The 20,296-nt window shown below is 46.3% G+C and overlaps 1 protein-coding gene across 6 annotated transcripts in view; it reads left to right on the forward strand.

The window, feature by feature from the left end:
• The window catches only part of BRPF1 (bromodomain and PHD finger containing 1), a 108,985-nt gene extending 89,256 nt beyond the window's left edge, over window positions 1-19,729 (forward strand). For 2 of the 6 annotated variants that reach the window (XM_075321439.1, XM_075321440.1), the window contains exons 10-15: window positions 3,163-3,456; window positions 3,807-3,948; window positions 6,440-6,570; window positions 7,940-8,061; window positions 8,265-8,419; window positions 18,192-19,729. In XM_075321439.1, the coding sequence (XP_075177554.1) occupies window positions 3,163-3,456; window positions 3,807-3,948; window positions 6,440-6,570; window positions 7,940-8,061; window positions 8,265-8,419; window positions 18,192-18,375 (1,028 nt within the window). In that variant the 3' untranslated portion in view covers window positions 18,376-19,729. Of the gene's footprint in view, window positions 1-3,162; window positions 3,457-3,806; window positions 3,949-6,439; window positions 6,571-7,939; window positions 8,062-8,264; window positions 8,420-18,191 lie in introns of those variants that run through there. The other 4 variants (XM_075321441.1, XM_075321443.1, XM_075321442.1 and 1 more) reach the window with 4 other exon arrangements.
• The last annotated feature ends 567 nt before the right edge of the window (window positions 19,730-20,296 follow it).

A 20,296-nucleotide genomic window follows, 5' to 3' on the forward strand; every position in this document is an offset into this window, starting at 1 on the left:
TTACCGAGGTATTCTTTTACCCACCCAGGGACTGCTTTTGGACGTCCCAATTGTCTGGGTCTCCCAATGGAGCGACAAAGAAGAAGGGAATTTTGTTTACTTACCGTAAATTCCTTTTCTTCTAGCTCCAATTGGGAGACCCAGCACCCGCCCCTGTTCCCTTCGGGCTATTATTTATGGAATTGTTCTTGGTCATGGTTTCAGTTCTCCGAACATCCTTCTGATTGAATTTACCTTAGACCAATTTATAAGTTTCCTCCTTCCTGCTTTTGCACCAAAACTGAGGAGCCCGTGATGCACGGGAGGGTGTATAGCAGAGGGGAGGGGTTTACACTTTTAAGTGTAATACTTTGTGTGGCCTCCGGAGGCATAGCTATACACCCAATTGTCTGGGTCTCCCAATAGGAGCTAGAAGAAAAGGAATTTACGGTAAGTAAACAAAATTCCCTTCTTTTCCCTGTTGGCTGAGGCCCCGCCCCTTCCAGTCACATGGGTATGACATCAGCACAGGTCCTTTTTAGCTGCAATGATTAATAGCCACACATGTCTATAATGGAATAAGCATAAAAGTGGGACTGCGGACAGGCCGGTTGGGCAGGAATCACGATTAATACCCACCCCAGGTGTTAGCAGCTCGGCAGCTGCTGCCAATCAAAAAAACTTTATTTTACAAACGTTACTTGCTTGTGTTTCAAATCCTATACACCCGAGCTGACAACTATTGTATAGAATCAGCCTGATGGTGCCAGTATAGCACTGGCTTTAGGTTATATAGGAAAATCCTGGTGATTGGTGCGCTTTAAAGATGTCTTCCAGCTTTGTATAAATAGATTGAAAAAAGTTCTGCAACTTTTTTTTTATTTCGGTCTTTGATGTTTCAAGTTAGCGTGCGTGCAGTCAGTGAATAGAAACCTTCTCGTTTGCATGACTAATGCATAGTCTGGATCGAGTAGACCAGATATGACTGCAACTTGTGCGTTAGTTCAGGACTTTTTCAATCCTTTGTGTGACAGGAAACAAAATTACATCTCTGCTTGCTGCCAGTGAGTGGAAAGTTGCATTTTTTTTTCTTTTTTCTTTTCATGGGAAGTTTCCTTTAGTTTACAACAATGATTTCATCCGGCTGCGCAGGGAGCTGCATTCACTTGATTGGCAGCCGCCGCAGTTCCCTGCACAGCTCGATGGCCTCGCTGCCTTATACTGAAAGCTTATAGGGGTCACATTGCAGCAGCCCCCTCATACGTGGACTAGGGGCCACACACAGTACAGACAAAGCGTTTGGACACACCTTCTCATTCAAAGAGTTTTCGTTATTTTCATGACTGAAAATTGTAGATTCACATTGAAGGCATCAAAACTATGAATGAGAACATGTGGAATGGAATACGTAACAAAAAAGTGTGAAACAACTGAAAATCTGTCTTATATTCTAGGTTCTTCAAAGCAGCCACCTTTTGCTTTGATTACTGCTTTGCACACTCTTGGCATTCTCTTGATGAGCTTCAAGAGGTAGTCACCGGAAATTGTTTTCCAACAGTCTTGAAGCAGTTCCCAGAGATGCTTAGCCCTTGTTGGCTCTTTTGCCTTCACTCTGCGGTCCAGCTCACCCCAAACCATCTCGATTGGGTTCAGGTCTGGTGACTGGAGACCAGGTCATCTGGCGTAGCACCCCATCACTCTCCTTCTTAGTCAAATAGCCCTTACACAGCCTGGAGATGTGTTTGGGGTCATTGTCCTGTTGAAAAATAAATGATGGTCCAACTAAACGCAAAGCGGATGGAATAGCACGCCGCTGCAAGATGCTGTGGTAGCCATGCTGGTTCTGTATGCCTTCAATTTTGAATAAATCCCCAACATTGTCACCAGCAAAGCCCCCCCACACCATTACACCTCCTCCACCATGCTTCACGGTGGGAACCAGCCATGTAGAGTCCATCCGTTCACCTTTTCTACAAAGACACGATGGTTGGATCCAAAGATCTCAAATTTGGACTTATCAGACCAAAGCACAGATTTCCACTGGTCTAATGTCCATTCCTTGTGTTCTTTAGCCCAAACAAGTCTCTTCTGCTTGTTGCCTGTCCTTAGCAGTGGTTTCCAAGCAGCTATTTTACCATGAAGGCTGCTGCACAAAGTCTCCTCTTAACAGTTGTTCTAGAGATGAGAAGGTGTCCAAACCTTTGGCCTGTACTGTGTATATATGTGTGTATATATATGTATGTATGTATGTATGTATGTATATATAAAAAAATAAAATATAAATATATATTATTTTTTTTAATATATATACATTTTTAATATTAAAATATATATATATATATATATATATATATATATATATATATATATATATATATATATATATATAATATATTAAAAATATATATATTATATATATTTTTTTAGTATATAAATATATATATTTTTAATATATATTTTTTATATATATTAATTTTTTTAATTTATATATAATATTTTTTTTAATATATTATATATAAAACATTTTTATATATATATATATATATATATATATATATATATATATATATATATATATATATATATATATATATATATATATAAAAATGTTTATATATATATATATATATATATATATATATATATATATATATATATATATATATATATATAATATAAAAAAATGTTTTATATATATATATATATATATATATTCTCATTCCTCAGTTTTGTCACTGTACATAATGAACATGTCTTGTCTGCTGAATGTTTTTTTTGTTTTTTTTTTTATAGTGTTTGTACCGCTCTTTTTGCGCAGTTTTTTTATCATTGTATTGAGCACTGTACTTTTGGAACTTTTTTTAATCTTTTTTTCAATAAAGCGTGTTTATCTAAAACTTCCGATTTTAGCGTTTTTGTGTTTTTTAGTGCGCAGGAAGAGCTGTCGTTTTGCAGTGCTTCATCGGTGACCGACTCTCCAGATTTTCAACTATTCTTTATTAGGCTGTTCATATTGTATTGTCCAGAGAGAATAAACTCTTTTCCTTCCGTCTCCTCCTCCCTTTATTCTTCTCTCATTCTTTTTTCCCGTTCTCCTCCTCCACCACTGAACCTGACACTCTCGTCTGCTCTGGGTCTTCACGTCTTTTGCTATCTCTACCTGTCTTTTTATTCCTCTCTCAGGACTGGGCCCAAACACTTCTTCCACCCCTGCACATGAAGTTGGTAGAAGGACCTCTGTCCTTTTCTCAAAGAAGAATCCCAAAACCGCGGGACCTCCAAAGAGACCCGGGAGGCCTCCAAAAAACAGGGATAACCAACTGGCATCAGGGAAAATCAGCAGTCCGATCGGACCCCCTCAGCTCTCTATTATGGGGGGGTCCCAGAGGCAGCGGAAGAGAGTCCGGAGTCCCCGTCCTACGTCTAGCTCCGATAGTGAGAGCGACAGCGACAAGTCTGCAGAAGATGCCTCTATAGGTGAGCAGTCCGGGGGTGTTGTGCCTGCTGAGTAAGGGTCTTTCTCTTAATTTTCTCTGTCCTTAAATGGTGCTGATAGACTAGGACACCTAAAGAGCCACCCATGGGTTAACCTCTTCCCTTTAACACCCTATGTAGTCAGTGGTACCCCACAGTTTACTGTGCCTCCAGTAACCATTCCGGCCTTTGTGAAACCTATTAATGCACTTCTTTACCAGCAGGCGGGAGCACAGTCTGCTTTTATTAAGATTCCTGGGGCGGAATTAATGCATTTATTTAATGCTTTCAATGCATCTTTTTTTTTTTTTTTTTTTTTTTTTTATTTATTTATTTATTTTTTTTTACTAAAGATTTACCTACAAATGGCTTCAGCAACCAAGAGGTGAAGAAAAGTTTTTTAATCTACCGCACTGACTGTAATCTTCCCCGCAGCAGCTCAGACTCTGAATCCAGCACGACCAGCAGCAGCAGTGCCGCCTCCGACAGAACCAGGTAATACACACATTGGACCTGTTCAGTGGAGAAAATGGGTACCTTTTGGTTCAATTTTAAGGTGCAGGGATCTTTTGTAAAAGAAACTAACCATTGATATCCTCCACCTGATTGCTGCGACCTCCTGGATTTCGGCTCAGTGCGCATGATCCTGGATTTTCGGTAATGCACACTACATGAATTTGAAGCCAGGATGCGTACGTAGTGCGAATGACCGAAAGTCCAAGATCATGCACACTGAGCCGAAATCCAGGAGTCTGACGTGATGGCGGAGAGGTGAGTGAGATCATCCTCTGACGCTGCACATTCATTAGCATGTTAGCACGTCCTTGTGCTTACCTGCTAAGGGGGCCAACTAGCCAGGGGAATTAACACCTTTGTGACTGGTCCCTGGCCTCATTAGCATGGGATAAAGGCTCTGTAGAAATACTCATTAGCATATGATAAAGGCTCTGTAGAAATACTCAGCATATGATAAAGGCTCTGTTGAAATACTCATTAGCATATGATAAAGGCTCTGTTGAAATATGATAAAGGCTCTGTTGAAATACTCATTAGCATATGATAAAGGCTCTGTAGAAATACACATTAGCATATGATAAAGGCTCTGTTGAAATAATCATTAGCATATGATAAAGGCTCTGTAAAAATATTCATTAGCATATGATAAAGGTTCTGTAGAAATATTCATTAGCATATGATAAAGGCTCTGTAGAAATATTCATTAGCATATGATAAAGGTTCTGTAGAAATGTGCATTAGCATATGATAAAGGATCTTTAGAAATACTCATTAGCATATGATAAAGGCTCTGTAGAAATGCTCATTAGCATATGATAAAGGCTCTGTAGAAACTCATTAGCATATGATAAAGGCTCTGAAGAAATATTCATTAGCATATGATAAAGGATCTTTAGAAATACTCAGCATATGATAAAGGATCTGTAGAAATACGCATTAGCATATGATAAAGGATCTTTAGAAATACTCAGCATATGATAAAGGATCTGTAGAAATACGCATTAGCATATGATAAAGGATCTGTAGAAATACTCAGCATATGATAAAGACTCTGTAGAAATATACATTAGCATATAATAAAAGCTCTTAAGAAATACTCATTAGCATATGATAAAGGCTCTGTAGCAATACACAGCATATAATAAAGGCTCTTTACAAATACTTTCTTTGTCGCTCCATTGGGAGACCCAGACAATTGGGTGTATAGCTTCTGCCTCCGGAGGCCACACAAAGTATTACACTTTAAAAAGTGTAACCCCTCCCCTCTGCTATACACCCTCCCGTGCATCACGGGCCCCTCAGTTTTTATGCTTTGTGCGAAGGAGATCCGATTCCTGCAGGGCTGAAAGCCCATTCTACCAGAGCCGTCGGTGTCCTGAGCATTGCGACACCAGACTACGGCTCAGCAGGTGTGTCAGGCAGCTACCTGGTCTAGTCTGCACACTTTCACGAAACACTATCAGGTGCATGCCGATGATTCGGCAGATGCCAGCCTAGGTAGGCGAGTCCTTCAGGCGGCAGTTGCCCACCTGTAAGAGGGGGCCGTTTTTCGGCTCTTTTTATCGAGGTATTCTTTTACCCACCCAGGGACTGCTTTTGGACGTCCCAATTGTCTGGGTCTCCCAATGGAGCGACAAAGAAGGGAATTTTGTTTACTTACCGTAAATTCCTTTTCTTCTAGCTCCTATTGGGAGACCCAGCACCCGCCCCTGTTCCCTTCGGGCTGTTGTTCTTTTGTGTACACATGTTGTTCATGTTGAATTGTTCTTTTGGTTCATGGTTTCAGTTCTCCGAACATCCTTCGGATTGAATTTACCTTAGGCCAATTTATAAGTTTCCTCCTTCCTGCTTTTGCACCAAAACTGAGGAGACCGTGATGCACGGGAGGGTGTATAGCAGAGGGGAGGGGTTACACTTTTTAGTGTAATGCTTTGTGTGGTCTCCGGAGGCAGAAGCTATACACCCAATTGTCTGGGTCTCCCAATAGGAGCTAGAAGAAAAGGAATTTACGGTAAGTAAACAAAATTCCCTTCTTTTCTAAAGATCTCTTCACCTATGCTAGTGTATACAGGGACGGTCAGGGCAGGGATTAGCAATATGCACCCAGAACTGCTCGTGGTCCGGGGTGCATATTGCACCTGACAGGTTTCCTGTAAGAGCAGATAAGGTGCAGAAGTAATAAGCCTTTGAGATGCATTGTAGTTTTGCATTATTAAACGGAGGAAATCATGTTTACAATTTTTTTGCAAAAAAAGTGTTCTGATTTGGGTATGCAGCTGTCATGTCGGCCTACGTCACAGGCCTGTGTGTGTGGTCTTATCGGTGTTTGCGACTTCTCAAGCTGTATACCTCCTTTATAATCTACAGACCTGAGAAAGGGCAGATTGCAGGGGTCACGCCTGCCGGATTGGGGGTGGTGCGCAGCAGTATACTCCTCTCTTTACACTGTTTTTGTATTTTTCTCTTCCAGCACAACTCCCTCTAAGCAAGGACGGGGGAAGCCATCGTTCTCCAGAGAGAATTACCACGACTATAGCAGCGAGGACACGTCGGGCACCGAAAACGAATCGTATTCCATAGGAAGCCGAGTAGGACACGGCTGTAAGTCACTTACTGCAAATAGGTCCTATGGGGAGAGGAATCGGGGAAACAAAATAGTACCCATGGAAATGGTATAGTGCCCAGAAGTATAGCTTCTTCCCTCCTATTTGTTTTTACATACCAAATTATCAGCTTTATAGAAGCACTTGGCCCACCCAGTCTATTCTGTAACACACACCTTAGGGTTAAAGCGCTTAATACATCATACAGTCCTTGGAGATGGGGTCTAATATTGGCTGTAGGGGGGCTACGTTTAGACCATGCATGTGACCACATTGTAGGGCTGTCTGTGCTCACTCAGTTATGACAAGCTTACATTGCACATTATATACTAACCCTGAGCTATACCCTGCAGAATAGTGAGTGCAGCTCTGGAGTATAATATAGGAGGTAACTCGGGATTAGTAATGTACAATGACTGCGCCAGCAGAATAGTGAGCGCAGCTCTGGAGTATAATACAGGAGGTAACTCAGGATCAGTAATGTATGTACACAGTGACTGCTTCAGCAGAATAGTGAGTGCAGCTCTGGAGTATAATACAGGAGGTAACTCAGGATCAGTAATGTAGTGTATGTACACAGTGACTGCACCAGCAGAATAGTGAGTGCAGCTCTGGAGTATAATATAGGAGGAAATTCAGCATCAGTAATGTAATGCATGTACACAGTGACTGCAGCAGAATAGTGAGTGCAGCTCTGGAGTATAATACAGGATATAACTCAGGATCAGTAATTTAAGTTTTCGCAGCTTTTTTGCTCTATGTAAACTCTGACATGAACATCTCCTTTATGGCTGTAGCGTGAAAGATTTAAAGTTCTTTAACATTTTTCTTACTTATAAACTTTTCCACAATTTTAAATTAAATTTCCCCTCAATACATTTTAAAGGGTCCCTCACACCAAAACGTTAAGGCCCGATTCACACATCCGGCATTTCGCCGGATCCGGCATGCATGCGGTACAGTACAGTGCATTCATTTACAGTGGAAGCGCGACACCATGCGGACACATGCGGTTGTGCATGAAGCACACAGCCGCATGGTGTCGCGCTTCCACTGTAAATGAATGCACTGCACTGCATGCGCCGGATCTGGTGAAATGCCGGATGTGTGAAACTGGGCCTAATCCAAGTGTAGGCTGCCATTCCGTGGGCTAAATGGCTATTCACCCGCTGTCCCTGGGTTTGAGCAGTGCGATGCCTCTCATTATGATTAGCCCAGGCTGCCGGTATTCTCGTGACCAATTTACACCTCCCCCCCCCCCCCCCAAAAAAAAAAAATGGCTGCCAACATGGCTACATCACACTCTAGGATCTGTAAGATACTGTATGACAGGCCTGTGACTTGTGACCTTTTCTATTGTTTGATAGTGGTACGCAAAGGAATGGAGGGACGAGGGGCGGGGTGGCTGTCCGAAGACGAAGACTCCACTCTAGAAGCCTTAGACTTGGTGTGGGCCAAGTGTCGGGGATACCCCTCCTATCCGGCTCTGGTAGACATCAGTTCCTCCCCTATTATTTTTTTTTTCCATGTTGTCTTAGCTGTTTTTGGATTTAACTGTAATCTGCACCTTGATCACGATGGGTCCAAATAAAGCCTGGTAGAGATTATTCCTCTGTGTGTCTACAAGTAAATGTCATTGGAGGCTGCGAAGAACGACCCAAACTTCATTGCCGTTATCATTTTTCTTTTTAGATTATCGACCCAAAGATGTCCCGAGACGGAGTGTTTCACCACGGCGTCCCAATTCCTGTCCCACCCGTAGATGTACTCAAGCTGGGCGAGCAAATGACGCAAGAAGCACAAGAACATCTCTACCTCGTTCTGTTTTTTGATAATAAACGTACATGGTACGTAGCCGCGTGTGCGCATGGAGGACGTGGGACTGCAGCGTGTGGTTTACTATAGAACATGGTTTTTATTTTCGGTCTCTTATGGGCCTGCATTAGATATTGATGATCTTTGCACACTGAGCTGGCATCTTTCCCTGCACTTGATGGCTGGTTTTGTCAGCAATCATGTGCCTCTAACAACTGCAGGTAGATCTGAGATCCACCAGTTAAATGCCGCTGTCAATCACGGACATTGGCATTGAATACGTACTGACTGGAAGCGCGTCACTGATCCTGCCAATCGGCGCCCCCGTCACGTGATCACAAAAAGGTTTTCATGACAGCTGGGGGTCAGCTGATGACCCATACCTGTCATCATAATTTTCCTGTTTACACTGCGAAACACATTCTTGGGAGCTGATGATTTCTGCTGTACTGAGCAGTGCTGATCGGTAGAGCACAGGCAGGCAATCATTTAATCGCTGCTTGCAGTCCCCTAAGGCTATGTGCCCACGGCACTATGTACCCGCATATATATCCGCAGGTACGTCCGCAGGTTTCCCGCAGCAGCTCCCCGGAATCCGCAGCTATACATGGCTGCGGGATTCCAGCGGAAAACCTGCGGACATTCGTGCGACTTACCTGCAGAAATCCCAGCCTCTATCTCCATAGTGGAGGGCCGGGATTTCTGCTGGTAAATCCGCAGGAATAATTGACATGCAGTTATGTGCGGCCGCGAGACATCCGAAGCATATTCTGCAGCCGCATATACCGCAGCATTGATACAGCACTCCCCATGCCCCATAGGATAACATGTGGAGTGTCTGTACATGCTGAAACCTGCGGATTTATCTAGAAAATCCAGATATATCCGCAGCATGGACACAGCACTCCCTATGCCCCATAGGATAACATTGGGAGTGTCTGTACTTGCTGAAACCTGCGGGTTTATCTAGAAAATCCAGATAAATCCGCAGGTTTTCCGCGGCAAAAATCCACGGGTACAGAGTCCCGTGAGCACATAGCCTAAGAGTACTAGTAAATACAGTAAAAAGTGAAGTAAAAATTATTTAAAACAAAAACCCCACAAGTTGAAATCGCCCCCTTTTGCGCCATTAAAAATAAAACTAGGAAAAAAAATACACTTGATATCACCGCATTCAGAAATGTCCGATCTATCAAAATATAAATTAATTTGAACAATAAACAATGTAGCCGGAAAAACAAATCAAAATGTCAGTCATGTTTTTGGGAGTCTCTACAACATAACAATAAAAGGCAATCAAGCATCAGATCTGCCCCAAAATGGTATTTGTAAAAACATTAGCTCAGGGTGTGAAAAAATATAACCTATCACACAGCCCTATATCCCCAAAAAAAAATAATAAAAAAATGAATGTTAAAAGGAAATTTTCTTTATCGTTCCTTTGGGAGACCCAGACCATGGGTGTTTAGCTTCTGCCTCCGGAGGACACACAAAGTACTACACTTAAAAGTGTAGCTCCTCCCTCTGAGCTTATACACCCCCTGGAGAACCAGATCTAGCCAGTTTATTGCTTTGTGTCAGCAGGCATACATCCACACATGCATTCTCATCTGATTTGTTTGACTTTTGGAAAGAGTCTGAAAAAAAGCGGGTCCATGTCTGGACCCCCGGCATGTCCCTTCTCACCCCACTGTGTCGGCGGTGTTGTTAAGGTTGATTTACAAGGCTGAAGCCTTACATGCCGCGCTCCTTCACATCCCTTCTGGGCTCTGGCTTGAAGTGGGAGCCAGCACGGTCTCCATGCCTGGCAGGAGTCCGGTCTCCATCCACAGCCCCTTGAGGATTCTGTTGGACCGGAGCACTCATCCCCAGGGACATGGCCCTGCGTCTCAGCAGCTAAGTACCTCAGATGTTTATGTTGGGGGTCCCGGTTCTTTATTGTAAGGGGAGAGTATGCTGTATGTGATTGTTTTTAACTTTTCCGGTGGGTTCTCTAGCTTTTGCCCGAGAACCGCGCCGATGGTGCCTGCTTGTTGGCCTCGCCGCTTAAATTTAGGCCCCGGCTTCGCCGGAGGCCTAGTTTCGTTTTCCTGCCCTCGCATGTCACTCATGCAGAGGGACAGGTTCGACTCCTCCCGGCGGCCGTTCTACACAGGGGAGGGACACTCCCCACTGCTGGGGCGTCCCTCCTTCCCTGCAGGTCTCTATAGCCCTCCAGTTCCCGCTCTTCTTTTATAGGAACGCCCCTAGGCCCGCCCCCTCTCTTCGCTCTGGCGGCCATTTCTCAGGTAGAGTCCACTCTGCTCTGGGACATCCTGCATTCTGCATCTCGGCTGAGGTGCTGCGCACTGGGGGTCCGGGCTTCGGGATCTGGAGGGCACACAACACCGCGCTCAGCGGTCTGGTAAGCCACAGCCGGTCTCCGGTTGTGGACCTCTGTATATTCTCCCTGGGGTTCATTCTCTGCAAAGCCCCCACTCCAGCAGCAGCATGTCTCACACAAGGAGCAAGGCTCCAAAGCTTTATTCTGCATGCACTGCATGTAAGCTCCTGCTGCCTGAGCCGAGCACTTATCCACACCGTGATGGTTGCTCTAACTTGGCGGTGCCACAGCCTGGAGTCTCACCCCCAGTGGTCTCTCAGGCTGCTGCTGCACCTGTGATTGAACCCCCGGCCTGGGTAGAGTCCTTTTCTAGGTCCATATCCCAGTCATTTGCTGAGTCCATGGGACTTTTGTCCAGGACTTTGATGAATATGCATCAGCCCCCCTCACAGGGTGCCTCTAATACTCTTGACAGAGGACTCCTATCCTCTGACCTCCGTCCATCGGAGCTCACGGAGGATTCATCATCTGATCCCAGACCCCGTCCTTCTAAGAGAAGGCGCAGGGTTTCCTCCCCCTCCTCATCCCGCGGCTCTGTCTCAAGAGCTGACTCTCAAGATGAGGAGGATGCCCTCACTGGGGGCTCGGAGGCTATGTATCCCATCGATTTCTCTGAGGGTGACTCAGATCTTAGTGATTTGATTGCTTCTATTAATTCTGTGCTGGATCTCAATCCGCCAGTATCAGAGGAGCAACCCTCTTTGGCAGAAAAACATCAGTTTACCTCGCCTAAGAGAGTGAAGAGTGTGTTCTTTAACCACTCCAGTTTTCAGACCGCTGTGACCAAGCCCCCAGGGCCTGCTTTGACAAACGCTTTCCAAAGCGTGGTTCTGATGACCGGTTTCCATTTCCACCTGAGGTGGTCAAGGAGTGGGCTCATTCACCAAAGGTAGACCCTCCGGTGTCTAGGCTCTCAGCTCGGACTGTTGTGTCGGTGGCTGACGACACCTCACTTAAGGATTCCACTGACCGTCAGATTGACCTTCTGGCCAAATCTGTGTATGAAGCTGCGGGGGCCGCGTTTTCCCCGACTTTTGCAGCAGTGTGGGCTCTCAAAGCCATCTCTGCTTCTTTAGAGGAGATGCATTCCCTTACCAAGGAATCTATGCCTGAGATGGTTGCCTTAACTGCTCAGGCTTCAGCTTTTTCATCTTATGCCATGTCTGCCATGCTGGAGGCTTCTCACCGCACTGCGGTGGCTTCGGCTAATTCCCTCGCTATCCGCAGGATCCTGTGGCTTCGAGAGTGGAAGGCAGATGCTTCTTCCAAGAAGTTTCTTGCTGGGCTCCCTTTTGCTGGGTCCCGGCTGTTCGGTGAACAGCTGGATGAAATCATTAAAGAAGCTACTGGCGGGAAGAGTACTTCCATGCCACAAACCAAGACCAGGAAACCCGCCCAGGGTAGGAATCAATCGAGGTTTCGTTCCTTTCGTTCCTCCAACTGGTCATCCTCTAAGCCTTCCGCCTCGTCCGCTAACTCAGCCAAGGATCAGAAATCCAATTGGCGCCCAAAAGCGCGTCCGCAGAAGACCGCAGGAGGTGCTGCCACTAAGGCATCTTCCTCATGACTCTCGGCCCGCTCCAGCCACGTCCTTAGTCGGTGGCAGGCTCCCCCACTTTGGCGACGCTTGGTTAAAGCAAGTCTCCGATCAGTGGGTGAGACATCATATCTCACGGCTACAGGATAGAATTCTCTTCCAGCCCTTCAAACAGATTTTTTTCTCTCAACTCCCCCTTGCTCCAAGGCCGCCGCCTTCTCGCAGGCAGTGGCGTCCTTGCAGGCAAACGGAGTGATTGTCCCAGTTCCCGCTCAGGAACGGTTCAGAGGTTTCTACTCAAATCTCTTCCTAGTTCCAAAAAAGGACGGTACCTTCCGGCCCATCCTGGATCTCAAGCTTCTCAACAAGCATGTCCGGGTGCGGCATTTTCACATGGAGTCTCTGCGATCAGTCATTGCCTCTATGACCCAAGGGGGAGTTCCTGGCGTCCATCGACATCAGAGATGCCTATCTGCATGTGCCAATCGCAGTGTCACATCAGTGTTGGTTACGTTTTGCGATAGGAGAGGATCATTTCCAATTCGTGGCTCTCCCCTTCGGGTTGGCCACGGCCCCTCGGGTATTCACCAAGGTCATGGCGGCAGTGATTGCGGTCCTGCACCTCCAGGGGTTAGCAGTGATTCCTTATCTGGACGACCTTCTGGTCAAGGGTCCATCCAGCGCAGACTGTCAGCGGAGTGTTTCGCTCACTCTCGCCACCCTAGCCCAATTCGGGTGGATTGTCAATTTTCCCAAATCCAATCCACTCTGACTCCGACCCAGAGTCTCACGTACCTAGGGATGCAGTTCGAGACTTTGCCGGCACTTGTGAAGTTGCCCTTAATCAAACAGCAGTCTCTCCGGCTAGAGGTGCGCTCTCTCCTGAGGCCCCGCCGTTATTCCCTCAGGCGCCTGATGCAGGTGCTGGGTCAAATGGTGGCCTCCATGGAGGCGGTTCCCTTTGCCCAGTTCCATCTGCGTCCTCTGCAGCTGGACATTCTCCGCTGTTGGGACAAGCTGCCTTCCTCCTTACAGAGGTTAGTGGCTCTGTCGCCACGGACCAGGAGCTCTCTTCAGTGGTGGCTTCGACCCCTCTCCCTGTCCCAAGGGCGCTCCTTCCTGACTCCGTCCTGGGTGATTCTCACCACGGATGCCAGCCTATCCGGCTCGGGAGCGGTACATCTCCACCACAGAGCGCAGGGCACTTGGACTCCGTCCGAGTCAGCCCTTTCAATCAATGTGCTGGAAACCAGAGCTGTGCTTCTAGCTCTCATAGCCTTTCACCACCTGTTGGCGGGCAGGCACATCCGAGTCCAGTCAGACAACGCGACAGCGGTTGCCTACATCAATCACCAACGCGGGACACGCAGCCGCCTGGCAATGTTGGAGGTCCAACGCATTCTTCAATGGACGGAGGACTCAAAGTCCACCATATCCGCAGTCCACATCCCTGGCGTAGAAAACTGGGAGGCAGATTATCTCAGCCGTCAATCCGTGGATGGTGGCGAGTGGTCCCTGCACCCGGCAGTGTTTCAGTCAATCTACCGCAAGTGGGGCTCTCCGGACGTGGACCTAATGGCATCCCGTCACAGCAACAAGGTTCCGGTTTACGTGGCTCGCTCCCACGATCCTCAGGCCTTCGCCGCGGACGCTCTGGTTCAAGACTGGTCCCAGTTTCGTCTGTCCTACGTGTTTCCCCCTCTAGCGCTCTTGCCCAGAGTTCTGCGCAAGATCAGAATGGAGGGCCGTCGAGTCATCCTCATTGCACCGGACTGGCCCAGGCGAGCTTGGTATCCGGACCTGCTCCAACTGTCCATGGAGATGCTGTGGCATCTTCCGGACCGTCCAGACCTGCTCTCGCAAGGTCCGTTTTTCCGCCTGAATTCTGCGGCACTCAAATTGACGGCATGGCTCTTGAGTCCTGGATTTTGACGGCTTCTGGTATTCCTCCTGAAGTCATCTCCACTATGACTCGGGCCCGTAAGTCTTCCTCCGTCAAGATCTATCACAGGACTTGGAAAATTTTCCTGTCCTGGTGTCACTCTTCCGGCCATGCTCCTTGGCCATCCTCCTTGGCCATTCTCGTTGCCGACCCTTCTGTCTTTTCTACAGTCCGGTCTGCAGCTAGGACTGTCCCTCAACTCTCTCAAGGGACAAGTCTCAGCTCTATCAGTGCTGTTCCAGCGGCGTCTCGCCCGGCTGGCTCAGGTCCGCACCTTCATGCAAGGCGCGTCTCACATCATTCCGCCTTATTGGCGGCCCTTGGATCCCTGGGACCTTAACTTGGTCGTCACGGTATTGCAGAAACCCCCTTTCGAGCCCCTTAGGGAGGTTTCTTTGTATCGTCTTTCTGAAAAGGTGGCCTTTCTAGTTGCCATATCTTCTCTCAGGAGAGTCTCTGATTTGGCTGCGCTCTCCTCGGAGTCACCTTTTTGGTTTTTCACCAAGACAAGGTAGTTCTCCGTCCGACCCCGGACTTTCTTCCTAAGGTGGTCTCTCCCTTCCACCTTAACCAGGACATTTCCTTGCCTTCCTTCTGTCCGGCCCCTGTTCATCGCTTTGAGAAAGCGCTGCATACTCTGGATCTGGTGCGTGCTCTCCGGATCTATGTGTCTCGCACCGCTGCGCTTAGGCGGTGCACCTCTCTTTTTGTGCTAACCACAGGTCGGCGTAAGGGCCTCTCTGCTTCTAAGCCGACCTTAGCCCGTTGGATTAGATCGACCATTTCGGACGCCTACCAGAGTACTCAGGTGCCTCCCCCGCCGGGGATCAAAGCACACTCGACCAGAGCTGTCGGTGCCTCTTGGGCTTTTAGGCACCAGGCTACGGCTCAGCAGGTCTGTCAGGCTGCCACTTGGACTAGCCTGCATACCTTCTCGAAGCACTACCAAGTGCATGCTCATGCTTCGGCAGATGCGAGCTTGGGCAGACGCATCCTTCAGGCGGCTGTCGCCCACTTGTGAAGTTAGGCTCTGCCTACTTCTTAGTTTTTCTGTTTATTTCCCACCCAGGGACAGCTTTGGAACGTCCCATGGTCTGGGTCTCCCAAAGGAACGATAAAGAAAAAGAGAATTTTGTTACTTACCGTAAATTCTTTTTCTTATAGTTCCGTATTGGGAGACCCAGCTCCCTCCCTGTTGCCTGTTGGCAATTTTCTTGTTCCATGTGTTATCACCGGCTATTGTCGTGGACAGAGTCTCCGGTTGTTCCGGTTCTTACTCGGTTCTACTTTTGGGTGGCTATTCTCCTTCAGCTTTTGCACTAAACTGGCTAGGACTGGCTACCAGGGGGTGTATAAGCTCAGAGGTAGGAGCTACACTTTTAAGTGTAGTACTTTGTGTGTCCTCCGGAGGCAGAAGCTAAACACCCAAGGTCTGGGTCTCCCAATATGGAACTATAAGAAAAAGAATTTATGGTAAGTAACAAAATTCTCTTTTTTTTTATTTTTTTTTTTTACGTTTCTGAATTATTTTTTTTTTTTTTTTTTCTTTGTCTTTTTAGGTGGCAAAAAAAACAGCAAAAATGTATAGTTTGTTTTTTTTTGTTTTTAATTTTATCTGTCCACTTATACTGACCTGGCGAATCATATTGCCAGGTCAGTTTTACCATATAGTGAAAAAATTATGGAAGTTCACTTTTTTTTTGCGATTTTGACACACTTTAGAATTATACTATTATTTTTTTTCCCCCCATTTTCCAGTACACAGTGGAAGAATGACCGGTGTCATTCAAAAGTACAACTCATTCGACAAAATAAAGCCCTCATACTGCGATGTTTACAGTAAAATAAAACTATGGCTCATGGAAGAAGTGGAGGGAAAAGAAGGGGTTAAGCTGGGTTTACACACTGAAACATCTCAAACGACATCGCTGTAACGTCACCGGTTTTGTGACGCAATAGCCATGTTGTTTGCGATGTTGCAGTGTGTGAAACCTATCAGCGACCTGGCCCCTGCTGTGAAGTTGCTGGAAGTTGCTGATCACTACAAGTCGTTCAGGACCATTCCTAGGTCCTTTGTTTCCCGCTGTGCAGCATGAAGTTTCAGTGTGTGAATCCTTTTCAGCGACTTTGTTAGCAACTTCCCTTTCAAAAGGCTGCTTATCAACGTCCCCAACAACCAGCTAGGTCGCTCTGCAGGTCCGGATCGCTGGTAAGTTGTTGGCCAGGTTTGCCGGGTTGAACGCTCACCAGAGACTTAGCAGAGACTTATGGAGATCGCTATTGCGTCACCAAACCGGTGACGTTACAGCGATGTCCTTTGCGATGTTGCAGCGTGTAAACCCAGCTTTAAAGATACTTGTCAACAGGTTTTCCCCCCATATAACTTTATAACCTGAAAGGTGGTTAAAATTCCGTGATCAAGGTCCCTTTTTAAAAGCTGGTAGTTTAAAAGCCATGTCCACTTTACATCTTTACTGATCCTGAGTTACCTCCTGTATTATACTCTAGAGCTGCACTCACTATTCTGCTGGTGCAGTCACTGTGTACATACATTACATTAGTGATCCTGTACTGATCCTGAGTTACATCCTGTATTATACTCCAGAGCTGCACTCACTATTCTGCTGGTGCAGTCACTGTGTACATACATTACATTAGTGATCCTGTACTGATCCTGAGTTACCTCCTGTATTATACTCCAGAGCTGCACTCACTATTCTGCTGGTGCAGTCACTGTGTACATACATTACTGATCCTGTACTGATCCTGAGTTACATCCTGTATTATACTCCAGAGCTGCACTCACTATTCTGCTGGTGCAGTCACTGTGTACATACATTACATTAGTGATCCTGTACTGATCCTGAGTTACCTCCTGTATTATACTCCAGAGCTGCACTCACTATTCTGCTGGTGCAGTCACTGTGTACATACATTACTGATCCTGTACTGATCCTGAGTTACATCCTGTATTATACTCCAGAGCTGCACTCACTATTCTGCTGGTGCAGTCACTGTGTACATACATTACATTAGTGATCCTGTACTGATCCTGAGTTACATCCTGTATTATACTCCAGAGCTGCACTCACTATTCTGCTGGTGCAGTCACTGTGTACATACATTACTGATCCTGTACTGATCCTGAGTTACATCCTGTATTATACTCCAGAGCTGCACTCACTATTCTGCTGGTGCAGTCACTGTGTACATACATTACATTAGTGATCCTGTACTGATCCTGAGTTACATCCTGTATTTTACTCCAGAGCTGCACTCACTATTCTGCTGATGCAGTCACTGTGTACATACATTACACAACTTATCCTGTACTGATCCTGAGTTGCATTCTGTATTTCTGACTACGCCAGCAGAATAGTGAGTGCAGCTCTGGAGTATAATACAGGATGTAACTCAGGATCAGTACAGGATAAGTAATGTAATGTATGTACACAGTGACTGCACCAGCAGAATAGTGAGTGCAGCTCTGGAATAGAATACATTACAGATCCTGAGTTACATCCTGTATTATACTCCAGAGCTGCACTCCCTATTCTGCTGGTGCAGTCACCATGTACATCATACATTACAGATTTTGAGTTACATCCTGTATGTATGTACATGGTGACTGCACCAGCAGAATAGTGAGTTCTGCTCTGGAGTAAATACAGGATGTAACTCAGGATCTGTAATGTATGTACATGGTGACTGCACCAGCAGAATAGTGAGTTCTGCTCTGGAGTAAATACAGGATGTAACTCAGGATCTGTAATGTATGTACATGGTGACTGCACCAGCAGAATAGTGAGTTCTGCTCTGGAGTATAATGCAGAAGGTAACTTCATACGAGTGACTTTTTCTGTAGAGGTTTCCGCTTGTAAATCCTGTTACTCCTCGCCCTGTCCTCTTGGTGATGGATCTCTTTGCTCCTTTGTGTCGCAGGCAGTGGCTTCCCAGAACAAAGCTGGTTCCTCTGGGGATGAATCGGGAGCTGGATAAGGAAAAGATGCTGGAAGGAAGGAAATCCAACATTCGGAAGTCTGTGCAGATCGCCTACGACCGCGCCATGCAGCATCGCAATAAGGTCCAGGGCGCCCCGAGCAGCGACTCCAGTGACAGCGATTAGCCGCCGCTCTCCCCAGCCGCCACGTTCTTGTGTCTTACGGACGGTCATTTTTTCTATTCTGCTGCTATTACAATGAGCAAAAAAAGAGAAAGGAAGACTGGTAATTACAGACGTTACCTTCACATGTCGCCTTTTAATCAAGGAACATAATGGAGGGGCTCAAGGAAGACCCCTGACAATGTAGCTGTAGAGGAAGCCCCTTCTGCCTCCGGTTCTTGTGACTCTCAGCGGATGGACATCATGGTCGCTGGCTGACCATCTGAGGACACGCCGTCTGCTGCGGACCCGGCACGTGTTGAGGTTTTCGGGTTGCCTGCCTGCTTTTTGTGACCTTTCTGTTCAGAGGTATTAAATCTGCTTTTCTGCTTTCCGTCTCATGGAAAGAGGAAGATCTGGACCCTTTAAATGCCTCCGTTATTTTTCTTAGTTTTTTTTTTTTTTTTAACAATCGGCCATTTCTGCAAGAAAACAAAAGACAGATTGATTTTTGGGGTTGTCATAATACTTATGAAATGAGAGAAGCACACGGTACGCAGCTCCCCTGCCATCACTCCGTGCGTCGCTGTCCGTGCTCAGACCATGAATATCTAATGTGTGAATCCGGCCTCCTACCATGGGTGTAGGACATATCTGTTTTTAGTAAATCCTTGTGTTCCTGGTCAGTCCCCTTCTCATGGGGCACAAAATTTAGGGAACACAGGAATTTATTAAATCAGACACGACTGAGGTTCGGTTTTAAAGGGACGGTCCAGAGTTTATGGCATGGCCATCCTTAGAATAAGTCATCCGTATCCGATCTGGACCCCTCTCCCCCATGTACGTTTCGGCTGTTAGTGGTTGCAGGATTTTCACAGGCCTCTGATCCAGTGACCACGGATTACTAAAGCCATCAATGTGCACACTTCTCTTAAAGGGACACTAAGGGAGCCATATTGTGATGTGGTTGAGCCCCAGACACTGCTTTTGCTGGGTCTGGGGAGGGGGCACATGAATGTGCGTTCACTTGTAAATGATGTACATGGAGGAGAATGTAAATTATTCTCATTTGTAAACATTTTGCCGTCGTTTTTATTACGAGGGGATATTTTTTTTCTTTTCTAACCATATAGCTCGACGTTTTTCCACAGTAGAATTGGGAAGGAAAGTCTCATAATCCGGATATCATGTACTGCCCCGACACTTGGGCGCCATCACGTCCTGTAAATGTTTTCGCCTTTAATTTGTCCCTTTCTTTACTTTGTTTTTTTTTATTGTTTTTTTGCATCTATTGTATTTCTGTTTTGTATTTATTTCGCAAGGAAAATTTTATTGTTCTTAGAAAATAAAGCCGTCTATATGGACCGGCCGGCTGATATTCTTAGTTTTCTCAACGCATTCTGTTTTCAATAAATACCGTAATTTGCGTTTTATAAAACGCCTCGCATTATAAGATGCACCCCAAATTTAGAGGTGGAGGGGGGGTAGAAAAATCAAAATGGGGTCAGTCTTATCCAGTGGTGTCTTACCGGGGAGGGGGAGATGGCAGCGGTAGTGGAGCCGGGTCACAGGCGGCAGGGGCGGTGGGGAAATAGGGCGGTGCGGAGGGTGTCCCAGATGCTCGCGGCAGGTGCTGAGAAGACAGGGAATATCCAAAAACTGTTGGCGGTGCGGGCTTCAAACAAATGGCATCTAGAGTTGGCACGTGCACAGATTGAGCTCACATGTGCACGCGCCACCTGCAGGCCACTATTGGGGGATCAATGGGTCGGAGGCGACGTGTACAGATGAGATCTTGAGCCACACACTCCATCTGTGCATGCGCCACCTCCAGGCACTGTTTTCCTTATGTCCGCAGTTGGGAGATCAATGGGTCGGAGGCGACGTGTGCAGATGAGATCTTGGGCCACACGCTCCATCTGTGCATGCGCCACCTCCAGGCTTT

This window comes from Anomaloglossus baeobatrachus, chromosome 8 (assembly GCF_048569485.1).
Source record: "Anomaloglossus baeobatrachus isolate aAnoBae1 chromosome 8, aAnoBae1.hap1, whole genome shotgun sequence".
Classification (NCBI taxonomy): Eukaryota; Metazoa; Chordata; class Amphibia; order Anura; family Aromobatidae; genus Anomaloglossus; species Anomaloglossus baeobatrachus.